Here is a 17,316-nt window from a genome sequence, read left to right as displayed (position 1 = left end):
TTGCAAAACAGATATGCCTATACAATTACAGACTATTAAACTCCCTGTAGGCTACATATACATACTGTTTGTAAAGAGGAAATGGTTTATCAAAAACTAAACTGTGCTTATGAGATTAAATCAACTCTTGTCATTACAACGAACCTGGGCCAGAACTCCTTAGAGAAAACAACCATTTTTACTCAAAAATAACTTCTACCCATAACCACAATCCATCCAGAGAGCATCTGCTCAAAATTAGAGTAGTTTCTATAAAATGTGAATAAGATCTTTTAAAATATTATAAATAAAAAGCCTACGCAGTAATGTCTTGAAGTCAAAACAAAGACTGCTTCTTTAGTAGACTTGATTGCAAGAATAAACAATGGAGGATAAAGAGAAAAAGAAGGGGAAAAAGAAAAAGCTAAAATAAGTTTATATGAGTTGAAAGTTAAAAGATAGACTCGTGTTCATTGCTGGGGTTTTTTGTTTTTGTTATTATACGTTTCCTCATTTTTAGTTATCTGAATAGTGTGTGGTATTGGTGTTGATGGTATCTAAGCTAATGTAATTATTACAATAGAAAGGGGCGGGTATACATTTTTCTTCTTCCTGCTCCTTTTCATTTATGGTGTTATGTAGATAAAGGAAAAAAAATGAAGTTAACATATGTAATCATGTAATGTATGCATGTATCCATGAATGGAATAAATATGAAATGAAATGTCCAAAGCAACCTGGCAGAGTCTGCCATCATTTTGGAGGGGGTATGCAGTAATAGTAAATATGGTGTTGGGTTGTTTTGTTCATGTAGTTCTCCATTAGGGTCTTTCATGTAAAATGTGTAATGTCTGTTTCATTATATAAAAAAAGGTTTATAAACCAGATGAAAAGTAGAAAATATTTCATGTGGAGGAATCTAGATCAAGGAAGTATTTGACTTTTTAACAGAAGTTGGATTTTCTGATAATGAACCACATCAATTCTTGGTAAGATTGTTTTGAATTGCTTTCAAGCCAAGAATCAACTTTGAATCCATACCTGTAGAATGAAATGGAAAGAAAGTGTTCAAAGTGATTATAAAAAAAATGTAGATGTGAACATCTTTAGCACCAATATGTCTGAGCAGACTGATGAAATACATGATACAATCAAAACCTCCAGAATCAAAACCACAACTGACCATGTGTTTATGTTGTTTTTGCCATTACCCAAATTGCTAAAAATACAGAGTTTAATTTAACTCAAACACACCAGACAACAGATTTTAATCACAGAACTTTTATTTTTTTCAAAAGGGAGAAAAATCCACGTTCTCGGGTAAAGAGTTGTGAGGAGGGAGTAGGATCGAGGTGGGAGGGAAAGAAATGTGGGACAACGTGAGAAGCAGGAGCCATTAAATACAGCTGCTGGAAGGTTATACAGAATGATCATATGAGCCAATAAGCTTTTTCTACAGCACCGGCAAGAGATTTGACACAGATCTGCTTTAGTCAGGATTTTAAGAAAGAGCATATCAACAAGGAGAAGGGGCAAAAAGGGCGGGCTTCATACATAGTTTATCTCTCAGATTCTAACTTTTGGCCAGCAGCAATAGTTTTGAAGTAAGAAATCAACTTTTGAATTAAAAACTGGATAAACCATGGCACCCAAACGGTTTGAAATGGAGGGGGAAAAAAATAGGGGAGTAAAATGAAAATCAAGTGGAGGGGGTTGGGCAGTGGAAGAGCAGCCATTTTGTGGGAGGAAGCTGGGATCTGATCCACATGAGTTCAGGAGACATCTGAAACACATGAAATGATTGATGTTAGACCACCAGATGATGCTTTTCAACTCGGCAACAAATGAACAAAAAAAGTTGACAGCACAGTACTTACAACTAGCAGGCCGGGCTCCGTATCTTCGCATGATCTGGTCTTGTGTAAATTTCACAAAAGATTCATATTGTTCTAGAAGAAGAGGAAGAAGAAGATGGGGTGAGGCTTCGTGCTGTAGATTCAAACACCAGATGGAGCAGAGGACTGAGTGCATGTCCATGACTAACTATCAAAACTGTTTTTTGTCAGAATAACTTGCATCTACATCGGTGTTAGCAGGTCTATTTGTACAGATCTCTGTCCACACTGGAACATGTGGACAACAGGAAGGAGTACTAATAAATCTTTCCCTTAATTTACTTTTCACTTGACAAACAACAAGACGACACTTCATAGTCAGTATCTCGTAAGGTAAACCTATCATCAGCCTCCTCCTACTCCCTGTGCTGACCTACACAACCACGCCCATGATATACAGTGGTTCCTTATTCATGTCGTTTTGTTTTCTGTGGTCAGAAAACAGAACAATTGCAGCTCATGAATTCTCTTGTCCAGCAGTCATCGTAAAGTTGCTGTGCTCATCTGACAGAATCTACCAAAATACAACTTAGTGAGAGATCAGAATGGACATTTTACACTCTCCAGAGACCATTTTGGACAGATTCTGTTACTGGGTCAGGACATTAGCTTAGTGCAGACAGAGGGCATGAAGACACAGAAAAATATGTTTTCTCTTAATGTAACACAATTGACAATAACAGAAAGGCATTAAATGTTAACAGGTTGGTTGCAAATTAGATATGCCTATACAATTACAGATTATAAAACTCCCTGTAGGCTACAGGACATTAGCTTAGTGCAGACAGAGGGCATGAAGAGACAGAAAAAGATGTTTCTCTTAATGTAACTGGCTTAATGTGGACATACCATCAATAAACACAGTTTTGCTTCAGAGGCCAAGAGAATTATGACTTATTTTATGGGACTTGTTCTCTCCCACTGCCATAATTCATTCTCTGCCCATTTACAGTCTTGGCATTTGGAAGCTCATATAAACCCAGAGCAAACCACGGATGCCAGCACAGCAAGTTATCGGTTGTGATGTGAAAAGATTCTCCAAGTATAAGGAGACGGATGTTTCTCATTACTGTGACACTTGAACTGATTTGCACTGTTGGATATAAAACAATGGGACCAGGTAAAATGTCACTATTGAAAAGAAATGGGGTTTTTATAGTTTTTATTCATTTCAAAAACAAGAATGATTTTTACCTGCAAGTTTTGTGTTAAGGATCTGTTCGTACTCCTCCCGGATCTTCTCCTCGTGATCTTTGAGCAGGCGCTCACAGAGGTAGCTCACCTGCCTCAGTGTGAACGAAGGCTGGTCCTTCCTTGAGGCACCTATGAAACATAAAACCAGATCAGCTTTAAAAAAAAAAGAGCAGAATTACCAACCTCTCCTGTGCAATGATAAGTCACCTAGACTGAAGTGTCCTCTCTCCAGAAATAGGCGCTCGGCCAGGTGCACATTTACAGCTCCTGGTCTCTGTTGTCCCTCAGCTCTGCAGGACAAATGCGGCACTAATGTTGTCCCTTTCTCTGACTCTCATCAATGTGTCCGTTACAGCACACCTGGAGCCGCCTTTAGTGAGGTGATTCATTACCCAGTGGTCTATAAGGTCTGCTATGTGCTGGCTGGACTAAAATGTTTCTAAATCACAGGCAAGGATGGCAGGGCAAGGATGAAGGTTTAACAGCCGTCGCAGACAGAAAGGGGCCGAGTTAGCAACAGTCCAGTCAGTGTGATGTATGAGACCGCACTGGTACGAGTAAAAGGAGAGAGGCACAGGAATCTGCAGGCCTAAGAGTTGGGTTACATGTCACACCTCGACTACAACACTGTGCCCGACGCATCAAACTGCACCACTGTTACTGCTGTACAGATTTGCTTGCAATGAGGAGCAGACCAGTCTATGGGGATGTTGATCAACAGAGACAAGCTATAGACAATGAGAAGCCAGTATACGGACGGTGCCACAGGGAGTGGGACTCGTTCACTTCAGCAATACACTGTCAAAACTAGGCATGGGCATTTCCAGTAATTTTCTAACTGAGTACCCTAATCTGGTCTTACTCGAGTAACCGATTACTTTAATAAAAATAGAATGACTCATAAATGCATTTATGCCCCGGCTGCCTCGGAGGGGAAAACTTTTTTTTTTTTTTACCCCTTAGCGGTGCTTTTTTTATTAGTCCACACTACATTTTAACTCAGAAATAACTCGGAAGGTTTCAGAATGTTTGAAGGCTGAAAGCCTATTTTCTAACAGACTTGATGATACCTATCGTCTCCCTTCCTACGGCTTACCCCAAGGAAACCACCAGAGATTCTTATAAAAGGTTTGAAAGTTCAAGGTTCGATCCAAAAATGCTTCTACACAGCAAAAAACCACGTTGCTTGATCCGAAACTGTTTAACAATACGAAAAACCCGAACCATGGCATGATTATCTTAGGTTAACCAGGTAATAATTCGTAACCGATTAGCAGATTGCCTACTCGGGTACTTGAGTACCAGGGTAACCATGGACATGCCTAGTCAAAAACATTAATGCACTAACAAGTTACCATTTATGGTTTGCGTGAACTGCCTCTTCAGACTTAAGTTAGCATGGCTGGCAGCATGAATTACATTGTTTTTAACTGTTGTTGGACTAATAATCATCATGGCCTCTAGAGTTGTAGAGCTGATTAAAAAAGAAGAAAAAAACTGTATGGATTTGTGTGCAGTCCTCATTTAATTCTCCTACCTGGTGGGGAGCTGGGAGCGTTAAGGGATGAACTGGGGCTGGGGGCGTCACTGGAGCTACAGGCCTCAGTCTGGTTGAAGGCCCCTTCCAGCTGCCGCCGCCTCTGGATCCGGCTGTACTCCTGACGGAGGTTCTGGAAAATCTGCTCTGTAGGGAGCAAACAGGAAGAAGGTCAAAAACCAAAAATGGACAGAAGGCACTCACTTACACATGTTCCATCTGGGGCTGTATCATCAGAAATTCCTCAGATATGTCCAGAGTACCGAACCACAAATTGGTCAGCACAAGTGGCTGTTCACTGATCCGATACCATGGAACATACAGACGATTTTAACCAGAATATCTTTTCTAGCTTTGCAGTGGTCACATGATCCCTCTCAGCCAATTGTTATGACTTCAGTCAGTGAGTGAGACACACACACACAGCAATATTAAACAAGAGGCATTACAAGTAATAAGTCAGAGCAAACAGTAACGGCTACAGCTTAAAATTCATCCATGTAGTTAAGTATGAAAAGGCCAAAAACACTGTTGAACCATTTCATTACTACTGTAACTAGTACATACCCTGCTGACTGTAAGCAGATTTCACTGGTATTCATGTATTTGTTCTTGTTCACTTAAACATATTGGTTCAGTCAGTGATTCATTGAAGGAATGAAACAATTAACAATCAACCTTTATTGCATGTGCTTCCAATTCCACACCCACCATTACTACATTCATACAATGTTGAACGTATTCCAAGAAGAACTGGGACTTTTACGGGAATCTGTAATCATCCACTGTTTTTAAGATAAACTACATGTGCACTTCCTCTGTGCTATCCGTCACCTAAAATGGATTCCAAAACAAAACATTTTTGACAGGAAATAGAGGTCTCGCATCAACATACCATCCACAGCTGTAGCAAACACACACAGCTGAGTTAACACACTCTGTGATCTTGTGACTGTTTTACTTTCACTTCTCTTCCTTGGTTTTTTCATGGCGATGGCATCATGCCAATCTACAGCTGGTGAAAAGGCTCAGGTATAAGCTGTGACTTAAATCAGTTCTACACTAGGCTGTTACAAATAAAAGCTTCTTATTCTTCTAGTCTGTGTAATGGATGGACAGATTCTCAAAGATTTGGTGGATGTACAGTTTTGTGTAGAAACATGACATCTGTGCAAAATCGCTGCAAAACCAGCAATGATTGGTACAAGTGTAATACATTATGAACATTCATATGATCTATATATAATCGTCCCTCCTTTCTTCCTGAAGTGCATGCCCTTAAGATCTGCTGTTACATTCAGGATGTAGAGAAACTGCAATTACAATATACTTTATTATTCTGACTTAGTAATTGAAGCTGCAGCATAATATAACAGCAGGTTAAAACACATTGTCACCTACAACTCCACTGTGACTGGCACAGATGTTTTACAGATGATAAATAATCAAGACAATTATGTTTAAATCAGACAATGAAAACGATTGCTCCTTACAGCCCTATCATTTTTAGCTGATTTATAAAGAAGTATGTAAAATCAGACATATGGATTTAAATTCATTAAATGTAGCCTACAACATGTGCATAAAGCTATGATGGGTCAGGAAAATGTGGTTTCGGCGCAACAGCCGTTTCCGCTACTGCCTTGCTGTCCACTGTGTCCAGTGTCAAAACATGCTCAAAATACAGATCACATACTGCACCACACATGTTTGATTAAAGGAGTTCACGTTCAAAAAAGTACTTTAGGAAAAAAAACGCCACTGCGTCAACAAAAGCTGATAACCAAATGTAGAGGAGGGGGCGTTATCTTGCTCAATTCACACAGGAGGTGAAGCTGCTATACATGTTACACCTCTATCTGAGGACTGTGCCTCATTTATCTTGGGTGGGGAGAGTTAGCCATATTGCCACTTCAGCTGGCTCACCAGTTGGTTTGTTTGGATAGTGAGCATCTTATGCCATATCCATGCACCAGAAAGCACTCGTACAAATACAACAATGCCTCCGTCCTACTCTTATCATGCCATGTTTTATGTGGTTATGCATTACTAAAATGGGTACCTTCACTGAGACCCTTCCTCTTGCTGCATGCGACGTCCAAAAGTTTTCAGTTAGAGCTCTAACCCAACAAGCACTGTTTGTTTAGCTACTACTGGGCTCTTAACTCTAATAGAGCTATGTCACTGCAGTGGTCAACGTCATTCCCAGCCCAAGAAGGGGCCCCACCTCGAGCTGACAAGGATTAACAGCTGGATTAAAAACCAACAAATTAAATTAATCATTCACTTAAAAAGAAAATCAAATATACACAGTTTATGCCTCCTCACTCAAGTCTAAGGATTTGCTGCAATTCTCCGTTTTTTAATAGCTCTAAATTGGTCCATTGCTGCGTTCTACAGTCCGTTATTTGTGTATAATGACCGTCATCAAGTATAACAGACCGTTGCTAGGGACGCTGCTCTGAAGCACAGAAAAGAGAAACTATGCAGGATATTTACCATATGTTTAATTTTTACCGTCATTAAACAGCTTCAGACTAATTGTGATGTTAGATAAATGACGTGTAACTTGTTACAGGGAGAGTGGAGGCTCCTTCCATCGTGGCTGGAAACCAAACCTGCATCAGAGCCTCTGACCCGCGGTGTCACAGCTCTCCTCTCGTCTCGGTGGCACCGTGACTCAGCGACACAAACGCACCCCGTAAACAGTCAAGTTAAAGCAGAAGTAAGCGGAATATTTGTGTTAATATAAGTCTTAAATAGTTATATCTTCCGACAGCAATCACTTACATAGAGTGTTTGGTCCGAAACACGGGTCTGTCAGTCCCTCTGCTCTGCTGTAAGCCGAGGAGAAAACTTCTTGTATCCTACAACCTTTATCCAATGAGGAGAGAGAACGGCATGAAGGCCTGTGTGTGCAGCCAAGGGATGCGCGTGAATGTGGTGACGTAGGGACGAGGACCAATAGATCCATGATGAGGCCGAGGGCTGGGGCTGCTAACTCCATCGGCTGACAAGAACGACCGGATCGCTTACTTCTGCTTTAATCTCTTGTTTATGACAGATACCACTACACACAATGCACACATCGTAACACGTGTGTCCATCGACCCCTTCAGGATGGATGTTCCATACAACCTGTCGGGGTTTATTTCTCCATAACAACCTCCAAACTATACATTATCCCTTATTTATTGAATGTAGACCTAGCATAACAAAACGTGAAGATGTTTCCTTTAGCTCTGGGGAATTATGATAGGTAGGTTGTCTAAAGAATGTCTTAAATATTTCACAGGTAAATTGAAAATGATGGGATTTGATTAGTAGACTAATTATATTGATCTATATGTGTACTCTGCAGTTTTATAATTAACTAGTTGGGTAGTACACTAGCTGCTTATTCCTAAATTGGCAGTTTGATCAGTTTGCACTGCAAAGGGCATCAGCCATAAAACTTAAATAGAATATAGGGGGTAATTGAGAGACCCCACCCCACCCCCAAAATTAGATCCCATAATACTGTAGTATTTTAAGCCCATTCATAGTTTTGGATACAATAGTGGGGATTTTTGTGTGTGCATCATCAGGCATTGGCAGTGTAGTCTTTTGTTTTTTGGTGTCATTGCCAGGGAACAAGGAATGGGTATTGCAGATTTTACCATCTCCTCTTTTCGTTTGGGGGAAACCCTGTATTAGATCTGGGACTCATTGTAATTGTTGGTAAAACAAAGACTCTAAGCAGGTGGGCAAGAGAGAGCATCCTGACTCAGAAACTAACTTTGTCTGTTATCCATAATTCTGTGCATTTCCATAATTTGTGTTAATAAAACACAACAGTTACACAACTTAAATCACATATTAGAGATCTCAAGTCTGTAAATGCAGACATGTCTTAGACATCAGTCTAATGGATGGAAGGTTTATCTCCTGTATGACACATGTACAGTACAGCTGCATTGTGAATGTAATAAATTCATGTTGCTGGCTTAAGCTGGTGGGACACAGTTAGACATTCACAATTATCAGTACTCCCGTGTTCAAGACAGACACATAAAAAACCCTCTCTCGCTGCCTGCCACTTCCAGTTTCTGCCAACTACTGGTGGCTCACCTCTGGGCGTTGCTTGGCAACAATGACCCTGCAACAACCAGGCCAAGTAATCAATCACAAGGACTTCCGGGAGCCACGGGAACACAGTGGAGAAAGCCTTGGCTAAAAAGGCTTAGGCACAGGCCAAACAGTGAATACGACAGGAGATCGACCAGATAGATGGGACATGGGGGAGAGAAAACAATGCTGACTCATTTCATTTCACCCTCCGCTTCTATAGGATTGAGGGGGGAGGGGGGTTTCGAGTGTCACAACTGCCACGACAGTGGTTCTGATGTACTATGGGTCGGTTTAAGTCTTAAGACTGAACACTACTATCACAGATACAAACTCAGTAATGCACTACTGCGCTTGCCTTCCCACAGAAGAATACATTATTTCCAGTCTCCCAGACATTATTGATGAATTCTGTTGGGGCTAATGTAGCATTAAGTGGTCTTAAATCTGTGAGCTTGTCTTTGTTCACCTTTAAAACCAATATCCACTAATGGGGTATATTTTTACTAGACACTTTCCCACCTCTACTTATTACATAAACTACAACATTACATTTTTGGAGGAATAAATCTTCATTTGAAAATGATAGCAACCCCCATACCTCTTGCTACATTATGCACACTTGTATAGTATCTCTAACATGTTTCATATAGGCTAATGTCTAGAGCAAAGACAGAGCTTGTTATTTTATCTATCAACAGATTATCAAATTTCCAGAAACTACAGCAAGTGATAGACAGAATGAAAGATAAGGACATTTAAATTTGGGGGAAAAAGAGGGCATCATATTGTTAAGCAGTATCAAGAGAAAAGGTTGGAGGAGACTATTCCTACCTATTGCTATTGCTAAATGAAATCACTTGTATATTTAGCTTACGCCATATAGCACAGTGCTACTTAGTAATAGGTGACTTTCTGGGTCTTGTCCAGATTTCATTTTTACCCTCATCACCACACACCATTGACTATGTTTAGCCCATCATATAATTGAACACTTACGAAGCAGGACATAGGTTTTAGTTCTGCATTACAACCTGTGCAGCTTTCTGTCCAAGCTAAACCAGAAGAGTCAGCCAGCCAAGCTTTTCAGCAATATCATATCCGAGGAAAACACCAGGCTCATCTGTCATTTGTGGGAATTTTACCAGAGAACAAGCCCAGGCTGGCATCATAAGAAGGAAGCAGAGCAGAACAGAGTGGGTGATCCCGTTTACTCTAAGAAAGAAATTACCCAATATTTTCATATCCCTGTGTTAGGGCTGCACACACAGGCCTCCTAACGACGAGCAAATCTGACTAGCTGGAAAGCTAGAGTAGGTAGAGACCAGTGGGCGTGATGACAGCTGACCTTTTGCTAAATACAAAACTGCTTTCACTTGGCAAACCACAGCAGAAAGGCAGGCTCACAGCACCAATCCCACAAGGGGCCTCTTTCTGGATGAAGGTGAGCATAATACCTGGTATCTCGACCTCATGTCTGCAGCAGACAAATCTACACGACTTCACCCCTGCAGCTGTTGTGCTTTAAGTCAGATAGGCCGTCAGGGTCTAAAAGAAATGGAGCACACTTAAGGCCTGTTATATTGACATAAAACCCTGTGAAGATAAGCAACTTCAGTCTTCAGTCCGCTCAGATAAACTAATCCTAATGATTGATTTTGTATTCTAATACGCAACATAACTACAGTGCAACTCCCCTCTGTTTTAGACATAATACGTAAGTCAGATTGCAAAAATAGCATGAGCAGTGACAGGAGTAAAGAAATATGTCTTCATCTCCTAGCAGCTATGTGGAACTGCCTTGCACATTCTTGGAAACAAAAAAGCTCCTGAAAAGATTATGACACTTTGGCTAACCACAGTGACACTTTCACCGTTCCCCAAAAGGCATAAATAAATGCATTTAGCATGAAGCCAATTGTGATGACATGAACATCTACTTCTATGCTTGTATGCCAATGCTGTCATTAGACCTTTCCTGGCTTTCTTTGGGAGTAAGGTCTTTTTATAAATGGGTCCAACTACACTGCCCCTATTATGCCCCATTTACACTTAATCTAACAAAGCTGGCACAATGCCCCCAGAGTGTGAATTTAGATAGGACCCCAGCATTTCAGAATCAGAGGTGTGACATGTAGCAACAGCGTTGGAGTCTGTCCCATAATACCTTTACACAGAAATATGGAGCTGGCTTTTCAAATGTCTGTCTGCTCTGTGTTCATACTATTTGCAGATGTGTAAAACCTTCAAATTTCCCCCGATCATCTTGCACTAATGTGCTCCATGAAGCTTATTTTTCTTACTGTGCTTAGCCAGAAAAAACAGACCAGGCTTGGCCCTTTGTCTTGAAAAACGATGTGCAAGGCACAGTGCAAATTGGGACTGTGTGCACTAGTTTGTACCAATGATAATTATCTTGACTGACAGGTTAGATTATACTTTCTTTTCTCAGGTATATGATATTACCCCCTCACTGCAAGGAAATCTTCCATGAATAATGACAAATTTAGCCAGGAGCACATAAGGGGAGCATGCTGTCTCTAAGGCACACAGCTTGCCTGACTCATGACAGTTAGAAATAAGGAAATTTAAACCTCTTTGGAGTTAACTAGTTTGTAGAGCAGGGGACACGCAGCTCAACTCACAGTGACTGGATAGTTATGGGGGATGTAACACTTCTAAATGATAACATATCTTTTCCAAGCAGTTACATGCCTGTAAAACTGATTATGAGGAATGCATAGGCCTATGTATTTTTGATTTCTTCATTGTTATTGGAATTATTTTTACTTGGTGGGAAGATGAAAGACAAGTTTAACAGAGAGTTGACATGCATTTGAGGTAACCCTGTTATGGTATGCTGTGCTACAGACACAGGAAGTAGAGCTTTCTTTGTCTTTTATTCCTCTCACATATCATCTTCTCAAATAAATTCAACTGTGTCCAGCAATTGTATTAATTAGAATTCAAGAAGTGTAAGGATTAGGCCTCACTGCTGTCATGCTGGCCGGATCTCAGTGACTGGCACATACAATAAGCTACTAGCTCGCTGTGGAGACATCTAGGTAATTATCTTGTGAGTACTGAAGCTAGTGTTGTATGCGCCCCACACCGTCCAAGCTCACAGCGGAGCTGCATTTTCAAGTCAATGGTGGAGAGAGAACAGACATAAAGGAAATGAACAATGCCTCCCGGGCCTGAAGAGGAACAGAAATGGTTATGGTGCATAATGATAATCCCCACCTCAATGCAGGACAATTGTGGCACTGAAGCAAAGGGACATTACCCAGGCAGTTCCTAATTAGCAGCCTGCAAAGATGTGCCTGCTGCTGTGATGCCATTTGTCTTGGCAGGAAAGCCAACAGACAAGGCTGTCACCCAGGTGTTAAGAGCAGAGACTGGTCTTTTGTTTAATCCAGTTTTCAATTAATGTTTAATTGAATATATCAATATATTTATGAGCCATCATAATCCGCACCGAAGCTACAGATTGATAAAGTGGACCTGATAATGGCAGTAATATAGCAATATCCAACTTTTCCAGTGTTCGAGGTGGTATGTGAATTAACTAAGCAAAAACTTCTGTTATATTAACAAATTAACATGAGCCTCAAGTTAACTCCGTCAACTATGCAACACTACAATGGGCTGGAAAGAGGCCATCAACAAATACCTTCACAGCCGCCTCTACGCTTGTGCGTCTACTGATTTATTATGAGAAGTAAAATTATCTGTGTCGGGAACTTAGCAACGACGTTCTTCTTCCTGTCGTTAGCTCTGTCGGCTAACGTTTAGCCTCCAACCCCCATTCTGATTCTCTCAACAAGCTAGCTATCCACTCCACCCAAACCCCCTCCCCCATGACACCCACCCTGAAAGGCAAAAAAAGACGCCAAATCTGGTTTAATCTCATACCTGGAGTGAGCCTGTGTTCGCCTCCTAAGGCCGGAGGGGACATCGAGTGCGTTGGGCTGTCGATGGGGGGACGGAGGTTGCATCTTTGCGGGGACGGAGTGCCAGGAGTCCCCGGTAGTGGATTGCACCTTCTCCGCTTGGGAGACTGGGGACTGAGGAGGGCCTCAAACTCCATCGACCGTTTTAACGTAGCTCCACAAGCCATGTTAGCTAAACAAAACGGGGAAACAAAACAAATTGGAGAAAAAACGACCCGCAAAAACTGGGGCTTAACGGTCGTACTTTAGGCGTTTATCGTTCCTCGAATGTGTTCGGTCTTTCTTCCTCTCCACAACAACGGGTTTTCTTCTCTGAGTGGTGAGCCAACGACCGAGCCTGCCTTCTGAATTTTTAAAACGTCACAATGGGAGAGCCTACCACTCGGAGGGAGGGGGGTGTTTAAATATTTACAACATTTTATATTACTATCTAGTTATTTGAATTACAATTGTTACGAATTCATACTTTTTTCTAACGTGCTATGAAATAAATACTAGAATCAGATGTGCTTTTGTGATTTTCTCTACCGTATTTACGTCGTGTTTTCTCAACGTCCAACCCTATTGTTGTTGTTGATCGCTTTCCGCTGAACTCAAATTGAGGGTTCACGAGACGTCTGGTGGTCAGGTAACTCAGGTAGATTACAAATGATCTCCAGTGATTTTAGTCTTTAATCTGCATCACAAAAGTAGGTTGTGTTACTACTTGTTCTTACATAGCCTACGGTCTATGAAAAACCGACAACCTCACGTTTTTGTATGTGCGTCCCTTGCAAACAACACGAAGTTTATTATTTATGGATAATAGCCGAAAACGTTTAGCACACTTGAAACGTTTCAAATAATTAAAATGTATAAGAATAATTTATTGAACAGATATGGAAAAAGCAGTTAAACCGTTTTCTTCAGCTGTAGCCTGTGTGTTATTGGTTTTTCTATATGTATATTTATTTATTTATTTATCCAGTTTCTACTGCCGATTGTTCCTTAGGTTATGCAGTTTGACTCTCTCATTTGCATTAAAAGATCTCAAAATACATACAAAAAAACCAAACAAATAAGCTGTACCCCCAAACATTGCTGTTATCAAATCAATAATGATTGCCTATCATAATCCTTTATGTTGTATTTTGTGCTGTGTGCATAACATTGCAACTGCACCCAATCTGTTCCTCATATCCAATCTATGGAAACAATTTTGAATTGAATTTTGAATTTTGAATTTTACAGGTTTTTATTGAAATACAAAAGCAGTAAACAGCCCCAAATGGAAACAAAAAACAAGTTGGTTTTACCAAAAACTGAAAAGTATTTGAAAATAATTTATGAAATAACCAATATTTTTTACTCTATAGTGACAATAAATGATGTAAATTTAAATAAAGTTGAATAAATGGAGGTGTTCTAAAGCTTTTGACCAACAGTAAGCCTATATCTTATTTTCGCTGAATTTTAGCATCACAAATTCCTTGTATCTTGTATGCCCAGTCACTCCTGGCAGTAAAGATCCATTCAGATGACTGATACTGATACTTGCATATAATTGCAAACACAAGAATGCTAGAATTGATGACAAAAGGAGTAAAACTGATTACATTTACTTGAAAACCAACACATACAGAGTGAAAACAGGATAAGGTCAAGTATTACTTTGAATCAGTTGATACAAGGGTTGAAACGTGGTAATACCATCCACTGACCTTATGTCAACAAGCATTACAAGACCTACGTGATTCTCTATGTAACCCCATGTGCAGCAGTGAATTTAAGTCAGTGTGCTTTACTGCAGCTGCCGGTTGTCTCTGTTACAAAGAGTGTTCTAGTGTCTGTGCTCATTTTCTCTTCCTGGCATGTGCCTCATTTACCTCAGCACACTGCTTGGATTCATGTGGTGAACATTGTGTGAAATCCTCCCATGCATGGGGCTTTTGTGGAGTCCTGGCATTCATGTGCAGATAGGAAAGGCAACCCACAGAATCCTCTGTTCCTGCACGCTCAGTGACGAACACTCAAACATAAGCAAGCATACGAACAACTCGTTGTAAACTCAAAAGGTAAGTCAGCAGTTCAGTTCAGAGGACACAATATTTCATAGGGGTGAGAGCTTTAAAGCAATGACATGTGACAGAGAGGTTAAAGGTTAGGGGTCAGATGGCCATATTACATCACCTCACTTAAAAAAGCCCTATATACACTAAACCTTTGCTTGACCTAAACAAATAGATATTTCCACTGAAATATATTACTAATAGTCCATCCAGACCTAGTTATTATAAGAAACAAAATCCCTCATGTACTGCTTGCAAATACACTGAAATCTCACCATGTTAGTGAACAGTAAACCAAAACCTAACAAATACCCAGTGCTATAATTATTGTGATTAAAGTACTGTGTAATGGTGACAAACTAATATTCAGGCTTAACGTTTTCTCCTCACAATCAGTGTTTTATAGATGTTATAATTGCATGTACAACACAACATATTTCCTATATTTCATAAACTCCCATGTTTCTGATTACTTATACTAACACTATTTAAGTCTGATTCAGTTTTTGCCACAATAGTTATGCCAGCTCTTATTTTGATGATAATGGATGCTACTACTGTATTCTGAATTTGATTCAATTTCTTAATGTACTGTGATATTGATTTGAATCACCATCTTCACCACCCATGCATTGCAATGAACATTCCTTAGACATTTTTTCCTTCTTTGTACTTTCTCATTTCAGTTCTCCACGTCCTTCATTCTCTGTTGTTCAGCTGCTGACCGTTGACCGTTTCTGAGATTGAGTCAAGGTGGGTGCTGGTCCTGGGCTCATTAGGGTTGTTGTCTTCTCTAGATGCTGGTCCTGGGGTTAAGTCTGAAGACGTTTTACACCTCCCAGTTTCGCACAGCTTGTGTAGGAACTGCTGCAGAGCAACTCTTAGCTCTCTGCAGCGTAGGGCGTACAGAAGTGGATTTACTGCAGAGTTCACCAGGCAGAGGGTGCTGCAAAAGGCAAAGGCCCTCTGTTGGGCGCGTGTCAGAATCACAGTGACATCAGCTAACATGAATGAAAGTGCAGGGAGCCAACACCCCACCAATATGAGCAGGATCAGACCAAAGGTACGAGCCAGACGGATGTCCATCCTCATGCGGGCATGGCCTGACCCTGCTGCTCCCTGGAGGCTGGTCATGGAGGATTCATGCCGGTGGGCTTTCCACAGGATGAGAGCGTAAGCTGCCAAAATAAGGGCAAGAAGCACCAGGATGAAGCTGGTCCAGCAAGCCAGATAGCTATAATTGATGTAGGGAAACAGGCGTGAGCATGGTGAAGTAAGGCCTGTGGGACACCTCCAGCCCATGAGGGGCAAGAAGGAGATAAAGATGGTCGTACTCCAGAGGGCCACAAGGCTCAGCAGGGCTCGTTGGCGGGTCAGCAGTGACTTATAGCTGGAGGCCTGGTAGATGCAAAGGTAGCGGTCCAAAGCAGTGAGCAGTAAGCTCCCCACTGAGCTGGTGAATGCCATAGTTACGCCACCCAACTTGAAGAGGTAGGCTGTGGGGCCATCGCTGCGACGAAAGAGGTGGAAATCCAGGAAACTGGTGGTGAAGAAGCAGCTGGCGAAGACATCAGCCAGAGCAAGGCTGCCAATGAACAGATAGGAGGGGCGCTGCCGTAGAGATGCTGTGGCAGCAATCACACCCAGCACAAGAGCATTTTCAAATAGTGTGATAGGACCTGCCAGGAAACAGATGGAGCCGATGGCTGTCTTCTCTGGTATACTCAAGACCATGTAGCAGTCAAGATTCTCACAAGACCTGCCAGCTTGGAGGAAAAACACAGGTTATGTGTCAACAAGTGAGAAGAAATTACAACTGTCATCTTTATTTCATTTGATAAATAATATGAAGGAGTAAGGTAAAATATTTACCAAAAACTGCGTACCTATTGGTGATGAGCTGTTCTCTTTGGCTTCTGTGGGTCCTAAAGAAGCAGTTATCCCCCATTCCTCCATTTGAACTATTTCCCCTTTGGGCTAATAAGATAAATTGCGATTAGAAAATGAAAGTATTATTTAAAGTTGTTGTTTGACTTGACATGGCAATAATGAAGGCATCTGAAAGAATCCATCAAGATTTTAACAAAGAAACATTAACCAAAATAAAATACAGCAATAAAAAAACTTTTTTTATCCTTAAATTTCCATTTTTACAGTAGCCTAACTGCTATAAACAAGATTATTTCTTGGAACATTGCTTTGAAATCTTAATATTTTACTGATAACGAACCTTCACCCAATTGGGGTTTTTGCTTGAAGTGGAAAAAGACAAGAAACTTCCTGTCAAGAAAAAAACTGGTGGTTGATGTGGTTAAGTAGAAAATGTGATTACTTTTTCTCTTTGTCAATATTGAACTTGGTGCTTAAAAGGAACATTAGCATTTGTGAGTCAAGACAGCAAGTCATTTGGGGGTCAGGGCAAACAGACAATGGTCATTATGGTGTCAGCTGATGACTATATTGGACATTTCAAAATGCCTGGCAAGCCATGACGTCCTACAACTTTCTTATGTAGTATATTACATTATGGGGGGAAATAATGCAACTAGGTCAAAGTGTTTTCAATGTGATCCCTACTGTTATTATTTTTAAAATAGCATAAG

General features: G+C 40.7%; 2 protein-coding genes across 2 annotated transcripts; both read right to left on the bottom strand.

Annotated features, from left to right (window-relative positions):
- Positions 1–1,244: 1,244 nt before the first annotated feature.
- Positions 1,245–12,983, bottom strand: akirin1 (akirin 1). Its single transcript, XM_085802381.1, has 5 exons — positions 12,628–12,983; positions 4,606–4,752; positions 3,069–3,197; positions 1,857–1,928; positions 1,245–1,762 (listed from the first exon to the last, which is right to left on the bottom strand). Exons 1-5 carry the CDS (start codon positions 12,830–12,832, stop codon positions 1,752–1,754), a joined length of 564 nt encoding a protein of 187 aa, XP_085658507.1. The 5' UTR covers positions 12,833–12,983; the 3' UTR covers positions 1,245–1,751.
- A 2,407-nt stretch (positions 12,984–15,390) lies between these two features.
- cnr2 (cannabinoid receptor 2) lies at positions 15,391–16,833 on the bottom strand. Its single transcript, XM_085803349.1, has 2 exons — positions 16,600–16,833; positions 15,391–16,479 (listed from the first exon to the last, which is right to left on the bottom strand). Exons 1-2 carry the CDS (start codon positions 16,667–16,669, stop codon positions 15,413–15,415), a joined length of 1,137 nt encoding a protein of 378 aa, XP_085659475.1. The 5' UTR covers positions 16,670–16,833; the 3' UTR covers positions 15,391–15,412.
- Positions 16,834–17,316: the final 483 nt, after the last annotated feature.

The sequence above is a fragment of the Trachurus japonicus genome, chromosome 16, assembly GCF_045865225.1.
Source record: "Trachurus japonicus isolate A0001 chromosome 16, Traja_1.0".
Classification (NCBI taxonomy): domain Eukaryota; kingdom Metazoa; phylum Chordata; class Actinopteri; order Carangiformes; family Carangidae; genus Trachurus; species Trachurus japonicus.
This window is presented reverse-complemented; position numbering and strand designations above follow the sequence as displayed.